This window comes from Branchiostoma floridae, chromosome 15 (assembly GCF_000003815.2).
Source record: "Branchiostoma floridae strain S238N-H82 chromosome 15, Bfl_VNyyK, whole genome shotgun sequence".
Classification (NCBI taxonomy): domain Eukaryota; kingdom Metazoa; phylum Chordata; class Leptocardii; order Amphioxiformes; family Branchiostomatidae; genus Branchiostoma; species Branchiostoma floridae.
This window is the reverse complement of record NC_049993.1, coordinates 18132334-18147916: the sequence shown is the minus strand read 5'-3', so window position 1 is coordinate 18147916 and position 15583 is coordinate 18132334. Positions and strand designations below refer to the sequence as shown.

General features: G+C 42.5%; 1 protein-coding gene across 1 annotated transcript in view; it reads left to right on the top strand.

Annotated features, from left to right (window-relative positions):
* Positions 1–15583, top strand: part of LOC118431601 (sodium bicarbonate transporter-like protein 11) — a 43141-nt gene that overhangs the window by 23024 nt on the left and 4534 nt on the right. Inside the window, exons 4-18 of the mRNA XM_035842843.1 lie at positions 973–1099; positions 1605–1657; positions 4743–4944; positions 6308–6392; positions 6839–6962; positions 7315–7530; positions 7903–7989; positions 8592–8673; positions 9159–9281; positions 9979–10092; positions 10866–10998; positions 11307–11380; positions 11929–12124; positions 13471–13577; positions 14016–14181. Coding sequence (XP_035698736.1) covers positions 973–1099; positions 1605–1657; positions 4743–4944; positions 6308–6392; positions 6839–6962; positions 7315–7530; positions 7903–7989; positions 8592–8673; positions 9159–9281; positions 9979–10092; positions 10866–10998; positions 11307–11380; positions 11929–12124; positions 13471–13577; positions 14016–14181 — 1889 coding nt within the window. The remainder of the gene's footprint in view (positions 1–972; positions 1100–1604; positions 1658–4742; positions 4945–6307; positions 6393–6838; positions 6963–7314; positions 7531–7902; positions 7990–8591; positions 8674–9158; positions 9282–9978; positions 10093–10865; positions 10999–11306; positions 11381–11928; positions 12125–13470; positions 13578–14015; positions 14182–15583) is intronic.

Below are 15583 nucleotides of genomic sequence, written 5' to 3'. Positions count from 1 at the left end.
CGTTAAGCCGTGGTTCACTGTTCATTGTGCTTGTCTAAAAGAGCTGGGAGAACCCGTACAATCAACCGGGAAAAAAGTCTACATACTAACATAATGTCTGTCTTCCCTGTCACGACCGGTGCAGTAGCTTATAACTGTTCTTTGGTTCTAGATCACGTTGACTTCACAGCCCTCACGCTGGTTGGTTGAAGTTAAAAACATCATGATCAGACCTTGAGAAAGTTGCCAGAGTTAATTATCCAGCATGGCAGATGATACTTACATCGTAGTCTCTCTAACGCAACGCCGTTTCCACAAGTAACAGATTGCAATGGCTTAATTAGTAATTTAACTTTTAACACCTGTTGTTCAAATTGTAATTAGAAACATATTGAGAAGTCACAGAAATTTTCCGGTTCACTAAGCGGATCGTTACGGTATTGGCTCCTTTTCAGATGAGGCCCTGATCTTCAATGTTTCAGAACTGTTCTACTTCATGCTGTTACCAGTCACCCTTACTCTTATTCCCCACTCTTTCTACTCTCTCTCTCTCTTCTCTCTCTCTCTTTTCTCTCTCACTCCCACCTTACTTTTATCTTTCTCTTCCTCTCAGTACCTGTTTTTCAAATCATCATCTCACGTTTTGTTTCATCTCTCTCTCTTCCTGTGACTGTATCTCTTCATCTCTTTACCTATATTTCCTTCAAGTCATCATCTTCCAACTCTTTCGCTTCAACACACACACTCTCTCTCTCTCTCTCTCTCTCTCTCTCTCTCTCTTTCCTTTTCTGTGAGTGTCTTTCTCTGTCTCTTTCTTCATGTCTCTCAATCCATTGGAACTGATGATAATGTCAACTTTGAGCCCAGAAGAGGTGGGGACCCATGTGATTTCCCAGTCCGAAAATCTCTATCTATTTAGGAATTGGACTTCAGTGCCATATCTGCTGTACGTGTATGTTTTGTGTTGACGCTATCCCTTCATGTGTATTGCAGGTTACGAAGAAAAAGCGATACCGCCGGTCTAAGTCTAACATGTCGGTGCCGCAAACTCCCGACTCTGTGAGCGGGTCCGTCACCATAGACTTCGACGATGGAGGGTTCGACACCGATTGTCGGTCAAGTGAGTGATAAATTTCTTGTATGTAAGGTATATACAACATGTCTTAGACAATAACTGTGGGGCGTACGCATTTAAAGATTTCGCGGCGAAAGTATAACCCTACAAATGGACGAAGTCGGTACGTCAAATGATTAACAGAAATCTCGTATTCAGAATATCTATGGAAATAATTTATAGTGGAACAACCTAAGTTCTTCTGTGTGCTGATTATGTATGTCAAGAACAAGTCGCGGATCAACTACTTGTAACTGCTATGCATGTAAGTCTGTAACCTTTCTTACAAATTGATTTGTCTGTAACGCAAAGATTACGTTACGTTATTAGTTAACGATAGTCAGAATGCACAACGCAATTTCTGCAAGGTTGATATTGAATAAAGATTGAGATCAGTAAAACTATAGAAACGGAGTCGGCGGACGTTGTAGGACATCGTAGGGCAATGCAAACAGGACGCTGAATATTGAGCTAGCGAACCCACGTGAATTCCCTCGATTTTTCTTTGCAGATATGTCGGATTCCTCCAACCAGGACATCACGTTGATGTACGCTTCTCATGAGGTGAGAAAGAGTTTTTGTTTTTTACTTTTATACCTTTGATATTAAAATCTAGTGTAGCTGATGACCGTTATACTGTTAAAACTACATATTTGGTACATAGTCTGCGAAAGTTTTTGACAAAATACGTCATACTTCAGACGCCCTTTGAATGACGTCTGAGATATTCGAACGATTCCATGGAAAATATCTAGGAGGGTTCGTTCGAATAGCCTTAAATCGTTCGCTCGAACTCTCGGTAAGGTTCGTAACTATGGTCTAAGGAATAGGTTCCCGTAACTAGTACTCGTTCGAACATTGTTCTTTCGAACGTTCCAAATTGAAGTGAAGCCTTTGCGTTTGTAGACTCCGCATTGAAGTAATTTCAAGGTCTCCAGGTTTTTGTATGCTTGACGGAGCGCCGGTGAGGTGTGGCGTTCATGATTGAATCGCTCTCTAACTCAGTAAGCCTGTAAGAGGATTGCTCGCACTCGTTAATTTTCTCCGCATTAAGCCAGTTCCTGCAAAGGAGGCCCGGAAATATCCGGCCTGTGTCACGCCCGGTCATGCCCGGCATTTCCATGTAGATGGCTCGGGGAAGGTCCGTAAGGCCAGGTAATCTGCCACGCGTGCAGATTTGGTTCGTGGAGAAATTGACCCATGGGAAGGTCGAACATTCGCTGGATCTAGAGTTTGAAAGGTTACTTGGAAAGTGTATAAAAGGGGAAGGTCGTCTTGACTTGTCGAAATCAGTTTTTTGCAAAACCAATTTACCACCTGCACCTCAAAAGAGCATTTCCATGCTAGCCTTCATCCGGATTTATGACATACCTGCCACATCGAAACCGAAAGAAATTGTCAAATTAACCCATTATACGAAGATAAATTTCAGTACCGCGTATCAGTTGTCCTTCAACATAGCTGGTTATCTCCAAGCGATTCTCAGTCTACATTTATAACTCGAATGTAACGACATATTTTGAGCGCCAGAGTACTAAAAGACGCAACAAGAAAAAAGGAAACTCGACAAAGATTTGGAAATCTCTAGCCTGCAGGCAACAGTTGTAGAGCTAGTCTTTTGCATACAGGCTTGTACGTTAGTTATTGTATAAGACTGCATGCAAAAGACTAGCTCTTTAACTGTCGCTTGGAGCTAGAAAAGCTCAAGGGACCTACGTTTTCGGAAGTTCCACCCCATACAACACAACAAGAAAAAAATAAACTTGACAACTTTTTGGAAAGCTCTAGCTGCATGCGGCAGTTGTAGAGCTAGTCTTTTGCATGTAGTCTTGTACATTAGCTAATGCATACAAAAGACAAGCTCAATAACTGTCGCCTGTGGCTAGGAAAGTTCAAGGGACCTACGTTTTCGGACGTTCCACCCCATACAACACAACAAGAAAAAAAGGAACTCGACAACTTTTTGGAAAGCTCTAGCTGCATGCGGCAGCTGTAGAGCTAGCCTTTTGCACGTAGTCTTGTAATTAGCTAATGCCTGCAAAATACAAGCTCAACAACTGTCGCCTGCGGCCAGAAAAGCTCTAGGGATCTACGCGTCCCACCCCGATCTATCGGCCCCGAAAACGTCAGGGTCAACTCTTCAAATCAATCATGAAAGTTGTCTTAAAACGTTCAAACGATCCAACAGCCGTAAATAAGCCTACTCGTAACATTTGATCTTCCTTAATTGCGACTGGCTATCCTTTTAAATCTTTGCACAAACGAAGCCGCTGGCGTGTGAGTCTTTTAAGTGCCTACACGTTCTGAATGATAGCGTGGGACCAAAGAGCCCGCTCGCGCGAATGACGAAATGCTCAAATTCTAACAGCATAACAAAACAGGCAATCAACGTTCGGGTGATCTATGGGCCTCAAGCAATCTATGAATCAAGCTTTTTTCTATGAAGAGTAGTCCTAGATTTGACTTTGATTGCGAGTGTTTGTATGCAACATTTGCAAGCCACGTCTGTTGCATGATTTGGGAAATGGGTGGCCGTTATTTCATGGCGCTTGACTTTACAGAAAAACATCTAGGTTCAATTTGCACAGTAATGTTGTTTCTAATCCACCTGTATTGATAGCGGCCTATCTCAGCAAATTGATATTGTGACTTGGATTTGTGGATTGCGCTTGCGAAAAGGGCAACTAGAAATGGGAGTTTTGGAAAATAAGCCTGGCAAATATTGTGAGCTATCGTAAAATTGGTGGTGGATTGTGGATGCATTCTTTGATTCTTCGGTGGAAATTTGGTAGTCTCTACCAGACTGACTACGCTGGCTATTATAGGGAGAAAAAAAAATTGGCAGCGGAGGTTTGCTACCAAAAGAGTTGGAAACTCTAACCTACAAGCGTGGACTAACTCCCCTGGCCAATTTCCCGATTTTTTGCCGAATTCTACGATCCCCGCACCCCCGTGGGAAGGCCTGGTGGAGGCTAGAATTTTGCCGTTACCTGCGTGTCAATAATTTCCAAATTCCATTCACTGCCAACATCAATAAATCCCCCCGACGTGAGTCTACCACGTCATCTTCAGTCTAGTCATGCACCTTCGTATTGAAGCGGCGTCTCGAATCTCTTTGATATACACGGCCGAGAAAGTTATTTTCTAGCTGATTGACTTGATATTGAGCTGTTATGCCGGAAGTCATCTGAATGTAACCCACGAATTGAACAGTTCGGCTTAGGGTCGCTAGGTTTGGCCCATGGTTTGATTTGAAACGTGCCCTATGAAATATTCACATGCAAAGCCTTGGGTGGACGTGAAGATTCACTCGTCGTCTAGGAGAGGAATGATAATCTAAAAAGTACCAAACATTTTGGATGTGGATCTATATTATATCTCAGGATATAAAACTCAGTTTCTTTTATTTCTTAATGCTACAGCTAGTTGATGATAAATATCCAATTTGATTTATTTTCTGTTCCTTTTTCCAGAGAATTCCCAAGGATTTCCAATAAAAGTTGATTAATTAATTAATTGATTTATCAATTAATTGATTGTTTGTTCCTTTTTCAGAGAAACTCCTAGGATTTCCAACAAAAGTTGATTAATTAATTAATTGATTGATTGATTGATTGATCCATTGATTGATTGTCTGTTCTGTTTTCAGAGAATTCCCAAGAAGGATTTCCGTCACGAGGTCCAGGCGAAGAAAGATGTTGCGAGTTTCCTGGGGATGGCCCAGCTGATGCTGGACATGGTGGAGACCAGTCTGCAGGACATCTTAGACACCATGCTGGAGAAAATCTTAAAAGACGAGACGAAATGCACCATGGCGTCCGCCAAGTCAGCGCTGTTCACACACGACTCAGGTAGGTTCAGACTTTGTTTCTGTTAGTAAACATACACCAAGAAGGTTATATTTTTCCAAAGAACGTGTCTCTAAGACATCTTAGACACCATGCTGGAGAAAATCTTAAAGGACAAGACAAAATGCACCATGGCGTCCGCCAAGTTTGCGCTGTTCACACACGACTCAGGTAGGTCCAGACTTTGTTTTTATTGCGTACACCAAGATGGTTATATTTTTTCCAAAGCACGTGTCTCTAAGACATCTTAGACACGATGCTGGAGAAAATATTAAAGGACGAGACGAAGTGTACCATGGCGTCCGCCAAGTCAGCGCTCTTCACACACGACTCAGGTAGGTTCAGACTTTGTTTCTGTTAGTAAACATACACCAAGAAGGTTATATTTTTCCAAAGAACGTGTCTCTAAGACATCTTAGACACCATGCTGGAGAAGATCTTAAAAGATGAGACAAAATGTACCATGGCATCTGCCAAGTCAGTGCTGTTCACTCACGACTCGGGTTAGTTCAGACTTTAGTTACTCCAAATTTTCTTCAAGCAATGACTGTTTTTAAAGGTAAGATTTATACCTCCAAATTTTTAATGTCTGACAGCATCATCTTGATCATGGAGAATGACCTAGTCTTGATCTTGCGAGAGAACACGAGAACTAGGTCAGGCTTGCTTAGATCAGCTGCCCCCTCCCCCCACCTCCTTGTGGAGAAGGGGTAGGTAGGACTTGGGCAGCTCCCAACCCTCAGATATAGAAAATTTGGAGGTATGTAACTTACCTTACCTTTAAAAACAGTCATTGCTCAAAGAAAATCTGGAGTAACTGTATTCATACGTGACTAATGAACCTTTTCAACCAATGTTATGTTTTTCCAAAGAACATGTGATTTCAACAACAACATTCAATCTCAAACAGACTCTTACGGTGTATGTTACTTCTGTGTGATCTACTGTTCATAGGTGGAATTTATTGAACATTAATGTGAGGATTTTAAGTCGATATTTCTACCTTTGCACTGAAGAATCTTCCTCCTACTGTCCTTACAAACCCTGTCATGATGTGGACAGGATATAACTAGAGAAGTTGTGTATGGCTTTAATACGTAGCTTGTAGATGGTTGTTTGAAAAAAATTAACAACAAGTTCGATCATAGGCCATCTCTTGCAGCAGAATGTCAGATTGAGGTTAATATAACCAATTTCACCTGTATCCAATATTACTAGTAGCATTCATTGACAACTGACAGTTCTTTGTACACAACCAAAGAGTATATGCCTAGCCAAAGTTATGGTGGCCATCTGTGACCTTACATATAACAATACTAGCATTGTTGTGAATCAATTGATAACATTTTGTTGCCTTTATTTTCAGTACGACATTTTAGCAAAACAATCCAGGGCACCAGTGAAACCGAGTATGGCGGGATCGACTATGACCAGTCCTGGATATGTGCTTTGTAAGTCTTTGGAACTGTTTCTATTTGTGGTTGTATTTCTTTGGATTTGTTTTTTTTAGCTTGTACGTTTGTATAAAAGTTATACACATGAAGATGTATGCAAAAGATGTTTGCAACGCCAATCCACTGCATATCCAATGTGCCATAGTACTGGTCAGATAATTTCAAATGAAAACAGCAAATTTTTTACAGACTTTTTTTAACACTTTGCAATTTGGCAAGCTAAAAAGATATAGACTCACACATACAATAGTAAAAAAGGGGAGTTTCTTTTAGCCCGGACAAAGTGTATCTCACGGGTCTTTTGGCGTAATACTATCTAGTTCCAGGAGGATTTGTGTAATTTGTGTCTTCTTAGTTTGTATTGCGCTTTTCATGTGCATATCATCAGTAAGGCGTAGTAAGGAACAAGTAAAATAAAGCATCAATTCTTGGTTACTCCCCAGCGCATCGGTGCCAGACATCAAGAAGCGTCACGTGGCGATCGCCAGACTGCAGTACCCGCGGAACCTGGGGGAGACCAGCCAGGAGGTGCAGTTCATCATCCTGGTCATCGCACCACGCAAGGAGGTAAATGAAGCCCTACTTACTATACTTATAGCTGATGTTTTTGTATTCTTAATATCAATTTTACGTTGTCTTGTAGGTTTGTTTGGCACACTTCATGAAAAGCATGGCAAAAAGAGAGATTAAAATTTTATTTTCAATCATGCAAAAAGTCCTGAAGACAGAAGTAATAACACATTCTTTGTAGTCTCCAAAGCAGATGTATGATTCTTAGGCAAAGTCATAGAGATCCTGCCAGCCAGTGATAGTGATTATCAGTATCATTGAGACTGCCTACAATTTCTCCACACTGGCCTTTGTCCCACTGCATTTAATCGCCTCCTAAATGACATCTTTTTCATTATTATTTCCCCAGAAAACGATGCGTAACGCCCTGGAGACGGCGCGTACGTTCTCCTCCCTGTTCATGTACCCTGAGATTCGTCAGGAGCTGCTCGACTGTCAGGATGAGGAGGAGTTCATGGCAACGCTGAAGAAAACTGAGGAGGAACTTCGCGGGGGGGACAAAATGGACAGGAGGAGGATCAAAATGGAGGCCATCAAGTCAGCAGCAGCTTTTGAAAGACCAGGGGTAGGCTTGCATCACACAAACTCTTTATGGGACCTGCCCATCCTAATGGAGTTTGTCATAGGATATTTTGAAATAAGACAGTCTAGAGTAGTCTAGAAATGTATTACACATGATCAAGATCAAAATGGAGGCCATCAAATCAGCAGCAGCTTTCGAGAGACCAGGGGTAGGCTTACCGTATTTTCTTGAATAAAATATGCACTTTTTAAACTTTTTAAAATTGGAAAGGTGCTACAAGTTGTTGCCAAAGTTGGGGTGCGCACTTTATTTGAGGTCATTGCAGCAATGAATGGAGAAAGAGGCTAATTCAGTAAGGGTAGTTTGCATCACACAAGGTCTTTATGGGGCTCATCCTTATGGAGTTTGTCAAAGAAAATTTTGAAAAAAGATAGAGTAGTCAAGAAAATGAAGCTCAAAATGGAGGCCATCAAGTCAGCAGCAGCTTTCGAGAGACCAGGGGTAGGCTTCAGTTTTGGTCCTGAAGCAACTCAGCTCAGTCAAATTGGTCCAACACCCTGGTCAACTCGACCAGGATTATGGTTAGAAAAGATGAAATGAAAATTTTATTGCTCTTGTTGGCACATTGACACACCAAATCCATGTGTTTTGGTAGACATCAATGCACCGCAAGGGAAGATCATGTTGTTAAGTGTCTTTCCTAAGGGCACAATGTCAGGGGCATTTCGAGTATCGAACTCGGGACCTCTTGATTCTGAGCCCAATGTTCTAACAGTTATGCCACACCGACCCCAAGGGTTTATAATTAGGGTAAGAATTAGAGTTAGTGTTTCTTGCAGAGTTGGTCTGATTAGCCCTGGGTAGAGTTGGTAAAGGGCAGAAGTGTCCAACATCCTTTTATGTCCCTGGAGATTTCTGTATCTGTATCTACACAGCCGGTACAACCGCCCTTCGGCGTAACACACCAGCTTCGAATTCAAGCTATTCAGAGCTTGCTGGGGCTACTTCTCGCAGACTTGGGTTAAATCTTCTGAGTTGCTTTGGATGAAAACTAAAAGACAAAGATTAAAGATAACAATCATACTTTGCTTGTTTTTTTACAGGATCAAACGTTTAAACCAGGAGCCGGCGTGTGGAATGACTTGAAGAGAAGAGCACCTCACTACATTAGCGACTTTACAGACGGTACGTGTGAGAGACACATGTGGTATAACAGTAATGCATATAATGACAATGACAATGATGTTATAATAGTATAACCTAGTCAAGTTATGCTGATAGGTTCATCATCATCATCATAGATACCCCCAGATGACCCCGCGAGGGGCAAAGTAGGGGGGGGGGGGAGTTGAGGTTTATCTAACACATAAGATAGTTCTTAACCTGTTTGGGGTTTCTTCTGATATTAAGATTGTGTATTTTATAAGATATAATGATATACAATCATGTAGCCATGGCAACTCTGGATGGGTGTCTGTAACAGTTATATTCGGCATTATACACTCAGATGTTGTTATCATGGTACTATGTATACCAGATGGCCCTCCAAGGGTTGCCATGGTTAGTATTGAATCAGATATAGAATTTCATTCCTTAAATGTTTGACTCATTCCTGTCCTCCTTCTGTCATTCATTTGTTCATTCATTCATTCATTCCTTTTCCTCCGCAGGTTTAAAAGGGCGTCGGTCCCTCCACAAGCTGCTGTCAGCTACAGTGTTTCTATACTTCGCGTGTGTTCTGCCGTCCATCGCTTTTGGCACGCTCAACGAGAGGAACACACATGGAGATCTGGGTAAGAAGCGGGGGATTTTTGTTGTTTTTCTGGCTGTTTTATGTGGCTATGATGTACATGCCAAGTTAGCATATGAAAAACAGAGGCACACTTAGGCTCAGGTCCCATTTCCAAAACCCGGGGCCCAGCCAGGGATATTTGCGGAAAACGAAAAATAAAAAGGAATATACAGTCACACATTATGCCCATGACTAATATTGTTTACGTTCTGTGTGTTTTGTTGCCTTTTATATCATATTTTTTTGTTTCTGAAAGCTACCCGGCCGGATCCCGGGTGGGGAATTGGGACCTAAGCCTTACAATGATTCTGGTAAAAGGCAATGCCCACACTGATACATGATTGTAATGTTAAAATTCTCCCAGACATTTTTAAACTTAATTATTAAGTGAAAGATAACAAAAGAAAAAGACTTGTGGGAATAAAAAGTAACTTTGATTCTGGTGTTGCCAACTGTTGGATATTTTGCTGTTTACAAGATTAAGTAAAACGTCAAAAGGAAAAGGGCTGGCAGAAATGAAAGGAGCTTTCTTTTGACTCCCTGAAACTGTTTGTTCCAACTTCTAAGGTACCGACTTGCCCCTAGACTAGGTTTTCACCTTTCACTAACTCTTCTAATGCTTTGAAATTCCTACATTTTAGCCATCAAGTTGAATTGGTGTTGCCTAAGATTACCAATGAATTTCTCTCTCTCTCTAGATGTGAAGAAGGTGTTCGTCTCCCAGACCCTGGGCGGTTTGATGTTTGCGTTGTTTGGTGGACAGCCGCTGGTCATTCTACAGACAACAGCACCATTGGCTCTGTACACTAAAAGTAAGTAGGTTTATAACTTTTGCCAGTAAAAGGCTTTATGTCGCAGGCAAATGTTTAATGATTTGTGTTTAGATTTTTGTCTCAAATGGTAGCAACCCCACTTGTAGCTTCAATGTCATTCATGCACACCGATTTGCATCATACTGTTACTAATTCTTCAAGCGGGGGGTGTTAAGCCACTGTGACACACTCTCTCACAATCTGGTTTGTCAGTTGTTGTTCCCTGTCAGGCAAGAGTTGAATGTAAAAAATTCCACATATTCAGGAAAGCCACATCTCCAGCTTGTTGAAACCAAAAATATTCCTCTGTTTGTGCCTTCTAGTACGGTTCATCCGAGTGTGGGTAGATCAAAAGCTCAGTCTGGTCTTAAATGCAGCTTGTACTTACCTGATATACTATACAAAACTTGGGGTGTAATGGTTAGACAGTGACTAACTTGTCTTCCCTTCTAGTCGTTAACAACTTTTCTTTCAAGATTTGTGACAACAAAACTAAATCACTTTTCAATCTTTTCTCTACCTCCACTTAATTATGAAGTCTTCCTTTTAGGTTTTGTCCATGTGTTTGTGGTAAAAGACTGACTATTCATCTCCCCCCCCCCCCTACTCCAGTTATATACGAGTTCTCCCACAGCCTGGAAGTGGATTAACTGCCCATGGACGGGCTGGTGGAGCTCTCTCACTTCTTAAAGTTTCCTGTCATGATTCAGGCATCATGTTGGCCATAAAAGACTGACTAATAGTATGAACATATAAATCTTTTCTCCCCTCAGTTATCTACGAGTTCTCCCACAGCCTGGAGGTGGAGTTCCTGCCCATGTTTGGGCTGGTCGGGCTCTTCAGCAGCGGTTTCCTGTTGATATACTCCATCTTTGGGCTCAGCAGAGTCATGAAATACACAACAAGGTCAGCATCTTTAACTTTGGAATCTTTTTTTTTCTCTCTCTGTCTCTCTCTCTCATTTTCCTTCTCTCTGTCTCTCTCCCTCTCTGTCTCTCTCTCCTTCTCTCTCCCTCTCTCTGTCTCTCTCTCTGTCTCACTCTGTCTCCCTCTTTCCGTCTCTGTCTCTCTCTGTTTCTCTTTCTGTCTGTCACTCTCTGTCTCTCTCTTTGTCTCTCTCTGTCTCCATCTCTCTCTCTCCCTCTACTTTCAAGTCTTATGTTGAAGGCATAGTATCTTTTTGTACCTAACTGGTTGGTTTTGCCCATTTTCAGATCCACAGAAGAGATCTTCGCACTGTTCATTGTTGTGGCATATGTGGTGGATGCCATCAGGAGCCTAACAGCAGGTAAGCTGGCCTGTCACATCCAAAATACTGTTTTTACATTGTAAAGGGTATCTTAATAAACTACTTCTACTATTGAATGTAGTTTATCTATAGAAGCAGGGATAGGATACAAGGAAATGCATGTAGGTGCATACAGGGTAATTTGGTTGACTTTGGTTGGGGAGGTAAAAGGCGATGGAAGGAGAGGGTTGGGCTCCACCTTCCAATATCGTTCCTGAGACACAGTAAATAAAAACTCACTGCCCCTAGGGCCACAAAAAGGCTATGGGACTACCTATAATGCTAGTTCACCTTTATCTGTTGGGTAACCTATATCTGTTGTTTTTCAAACCAGGGTATTTAGGCACATCAAGCTGATGGGTGGTAGTTTTAAACTGCAATATACTGAAAATATTGCAATTTGAAACCAACTTCCGTCGACGTCTCCCCATATACCCTGTTTTTAAAAGCAACCGATATAAGTTACCCAATGAATAAAGGTGAACTAGCATTACCTAATGCCTTTAGATGTAAGCAACAAAAGCTGAGTTCTTTCATTCCCTTTGCAGATTTCTACTCGCACTTTGACACAGAGGGCTGCAAGTTCGTGAACCTGACAGCGCTGAACAGCAGTCTGCCGGAGAACAGCAGCACTCTGCACAGCGTGCTGACCGACAACTGCCAGCCGGAGCGGCCGCTGCTACACATGATCCTACTACTGGGGACGCTGTGGGTGGGGATTACACTGTACAACTGCACCAAGAGGTAACTGTTTGTTTGTGTATTTGTTTGTTTGTTTGCTGTGTGTGTGAAAGTGTGTCTGTGTGCACAATCATGATCCTCCTGCTGGGCACGCTGTGGGTGGGGATCACCCTGTACAACTGCACCAAGAGGTAACCAGGGCTGTTTATTTGTTTGTCAAACAACTTTGTTTGTTGTGTTTCTGTGTATGAGTCTGTGTGTGTGAAAGTGTGTGTGGGTATGTGTGTGTGTGAAAGTGTGTGTGTGTGCACATGATCCTACTGCTGGGCACGCTGTGGGTCGGGATCACCCTGTACAACTGCACCAAGAGGTAACTAGGGCTGTTTGTTTGTTTGTTTGTTGTGTGTGTGTGAGTGTGAGTGTGTATGAGTGACCACTGCTGCACATGATCCTAGGCTACTGCTGGGCACCCTATGGGTGGGAATTACATTATACAACTGCACCAAGAGGTAATCAGGGGTATTTGTCAAGCAACTTTGTTTGTTGTGTCTCTGTGTATGAGTGTGTGTGTGTGAATGTGTCTGAGTGTTTGTGTGTGTAATTGTGTACTATGTGTGTGAGTGTGTCTGTGTGAGTGTTTGTGTGTGTGTAAGTGTGTGTGTGTGTCTGTGCATGTGTGTGTCTGCGTGTGTTTGTAGGTGGGCGACCTCTGCTGCACATGATCCTCCTGTTGGGGACCCTGTGGGTGGGGATCACACTGTACAACTGCACTAAAAGGTACTTTTATGTGTGTGTGTGTGTGTGTGTGCGTTTGTGTGTCTGTGTGTGTGTGTGTCTGCGTGTGGGTGTGTTTGTGGGTGTGTTTGTGGGTGGGTGACCGCTGCTACACATGATCCTCCTGTTGGGGACGCTGTGGGTGGGGATCACACTGTACAACTGCACCAAGAGGTACCCAGGCTGCTTGTGTGTGTGTGTGTGTGTGTGTGTGTTTGTGTGTGTGTGTGTGTGTTTGTGTGTGTGTGTGTGTGTGTGTGTGTTTGTGTGTGTGTGTGTGTGTGTGTGTGTGTGTGTGTGTGTGTGTGTGTGTGTGTGTGTGTGTGTGTGTGTGTGTGTGTGTTTGTGTGTGTGTGTGTGAGATACTGTGCATGTGAGATACTGTGCATGTGAGCAACCTCTGCTGCACCTGATCTTGATGCTGGGCACCCTGTGTGTCTGTTTGTGCATTTGTGTGGGAAAATGTATTTGTTTATCTGCATCAATGTGTGCATGTCTGTCTGCTTTGTGTGTACACATTTATATGCTCTATTCTCTAACAATCTGTTCCAAGCACTCACATACAAACACACCCTACAAGAAAAGTCATATTAATTTGAATGTTTTGTTCTAATCATATATTTTCCTCCCCCCAGCCCCTACCTGACGGAGGGAAAGCGTGAGTTGCTGGCTGACTACGCTCTGCCCATCGCCGTCGTCTTCAATGGCTTCATGGGATCCTATGCCTTTAGGGCTGTGCAGTGTAAGTAACACAACACCAACTATTATACCAATCAAGCAAAAATGTGGCTATTTCGCTAATAACTCAATGACTATAGTTCTGAACATTACTAACTGATTAGGCATTGTTCTCACTGACTATAATTTTCACTGGCTATACCTTCTATCATCTTCAACAATGTACTGTTATATAATTATGGTCATTTCATGGGTCTTTTGTTTAGCTTTCAAATACATAGGGCATGTATTGAAAAGCATGCAAAGAAAGAAATACTTAGTCTAAGAGATTAACTTAACTAGTACTTTGCATTTGTGTTTTTGCTGTGGTTATCATTTTAATTTATTTGCTATATTTTTATTCTTTGCAATTCATTTGACTCAGCGGTATTATTTTACCCTTAACAATAAAACAAAGGTGTATGTGTACAATACAGTAACATACATTTTCTTGTCCCTACAGTGGAGAGGTTCCAAGTGCGTGAGCGGGCAATGTTCCAGATGGTGGCCCTGGACAGTCTGCACCCAATCGCCATGGTGGTGGCGCTGGGACTGGGCTTCTGTCTCTCGCTTCTCTTTTTCATGGACCAGAACATCAGCGCGGCCATTGTCAACAATCCTGCACACAAGTAAGGAGGGAGATAATGAATGAATGAGTGAGTGAATGAATGAATGAATGAGTGCCCTGGACAGTCTGAACCCCATCGCCATGGTGGTGGCCCTGGGGCTGGGCTTCTGTCTGTCACTTCTCTTCTTCATGGACCAGAACATCAGTGCTGCCATCGTTAACAACCCTGCACACAAGTAAGGAAGGAGGGAGGGAATGAAAGAATGCATGAATGAATAAAGGAATGAATGAATAAAGGAATGAATGAATGAATAAATGAATGAATGGTTGCCCTGGACAGTCTGCACCCCATCGCTATGGTGGTGGCGCTGGGGCTGGGGTTCTGTCTGTCACTTCTCTTCTTCATGGACCAGAACATCAGCGCGGCCATTGTCAACAACCCTGCACACAAGTAAGGAGGGAGGGAGGGAGGGAATGACTGCATGTATGAATTAATGAATGAATGAGTGAGCGTGCAGGTGGTGCTGGGCTTCTGTCTGTCGCTTCTCTTCTTCATGGACCAGAACATCAGTGCAGCTATCGTTAACAACCCTGCACACAAGTAAGGAAGGAGGGAGGGAATAAAAGAAGAGCGAATGAATGAATGAATGGTTGAATGCATGTGATTGAATGAATGAATGAATGAAAATCCTCTTCTTCATGGACCAGAACATCAGCGCAGCCATCGTTAACAACCCTGCACACAAGTAAGGAGGGAATGAATGAATGAATGAATGAGTGAGTGTGTGAGTGAATGAATGAATGAGTGCCCTGGACAGTCTGCACCCCATCGCTATCGTGGTGGCACTGGGGCTGGGCTTCTGTCTGTCACTTCTCTTCTTCATGGACCAGAACATCAGTGCTGCCATCGTCAACAACCCTGCACACAAGTAAGAATGGAGGTAGGGAATGAATGAAGAAATGGATGCATGGATGGATAGATAAATGAAAAAATGAATAAGTCTAATCTTCTTCAAGGACTAAAACATTGCCACTGCCATCGTCAATAATCCTACACACAAGTAAGGAGGGGGGGAGGGAATGAATGAATGCATGAATGAATGAATGAACGAGTGAGTGCTCCCCATCGCTATGGTGGTGGCCCTTACGGGGGCTGGGCTTCTGTCTGTCGCTGCTCTTCTTCATGGACCAGAACATCAGTGCTGCCATCGTTAACAACCCTGCACACAAGTAAGGAATGAAGAAATGAAAAAATGAACGAATAGATGGATGGATGGATGGATGGATAAGTCTGTTCCTTCTAGAAGTGTGAAAGATTAATCAAAATTAGAGTATAATTGATTCTAGCTGCAAAATTACTCACATTTGAACCATTAAAGAGATTTTTTTCACAGGAATTTGACTGCATACTGGTCATGTTTACAGCATTCATGTCTGACTCCTGTGTGAAGCTATCAAAATTT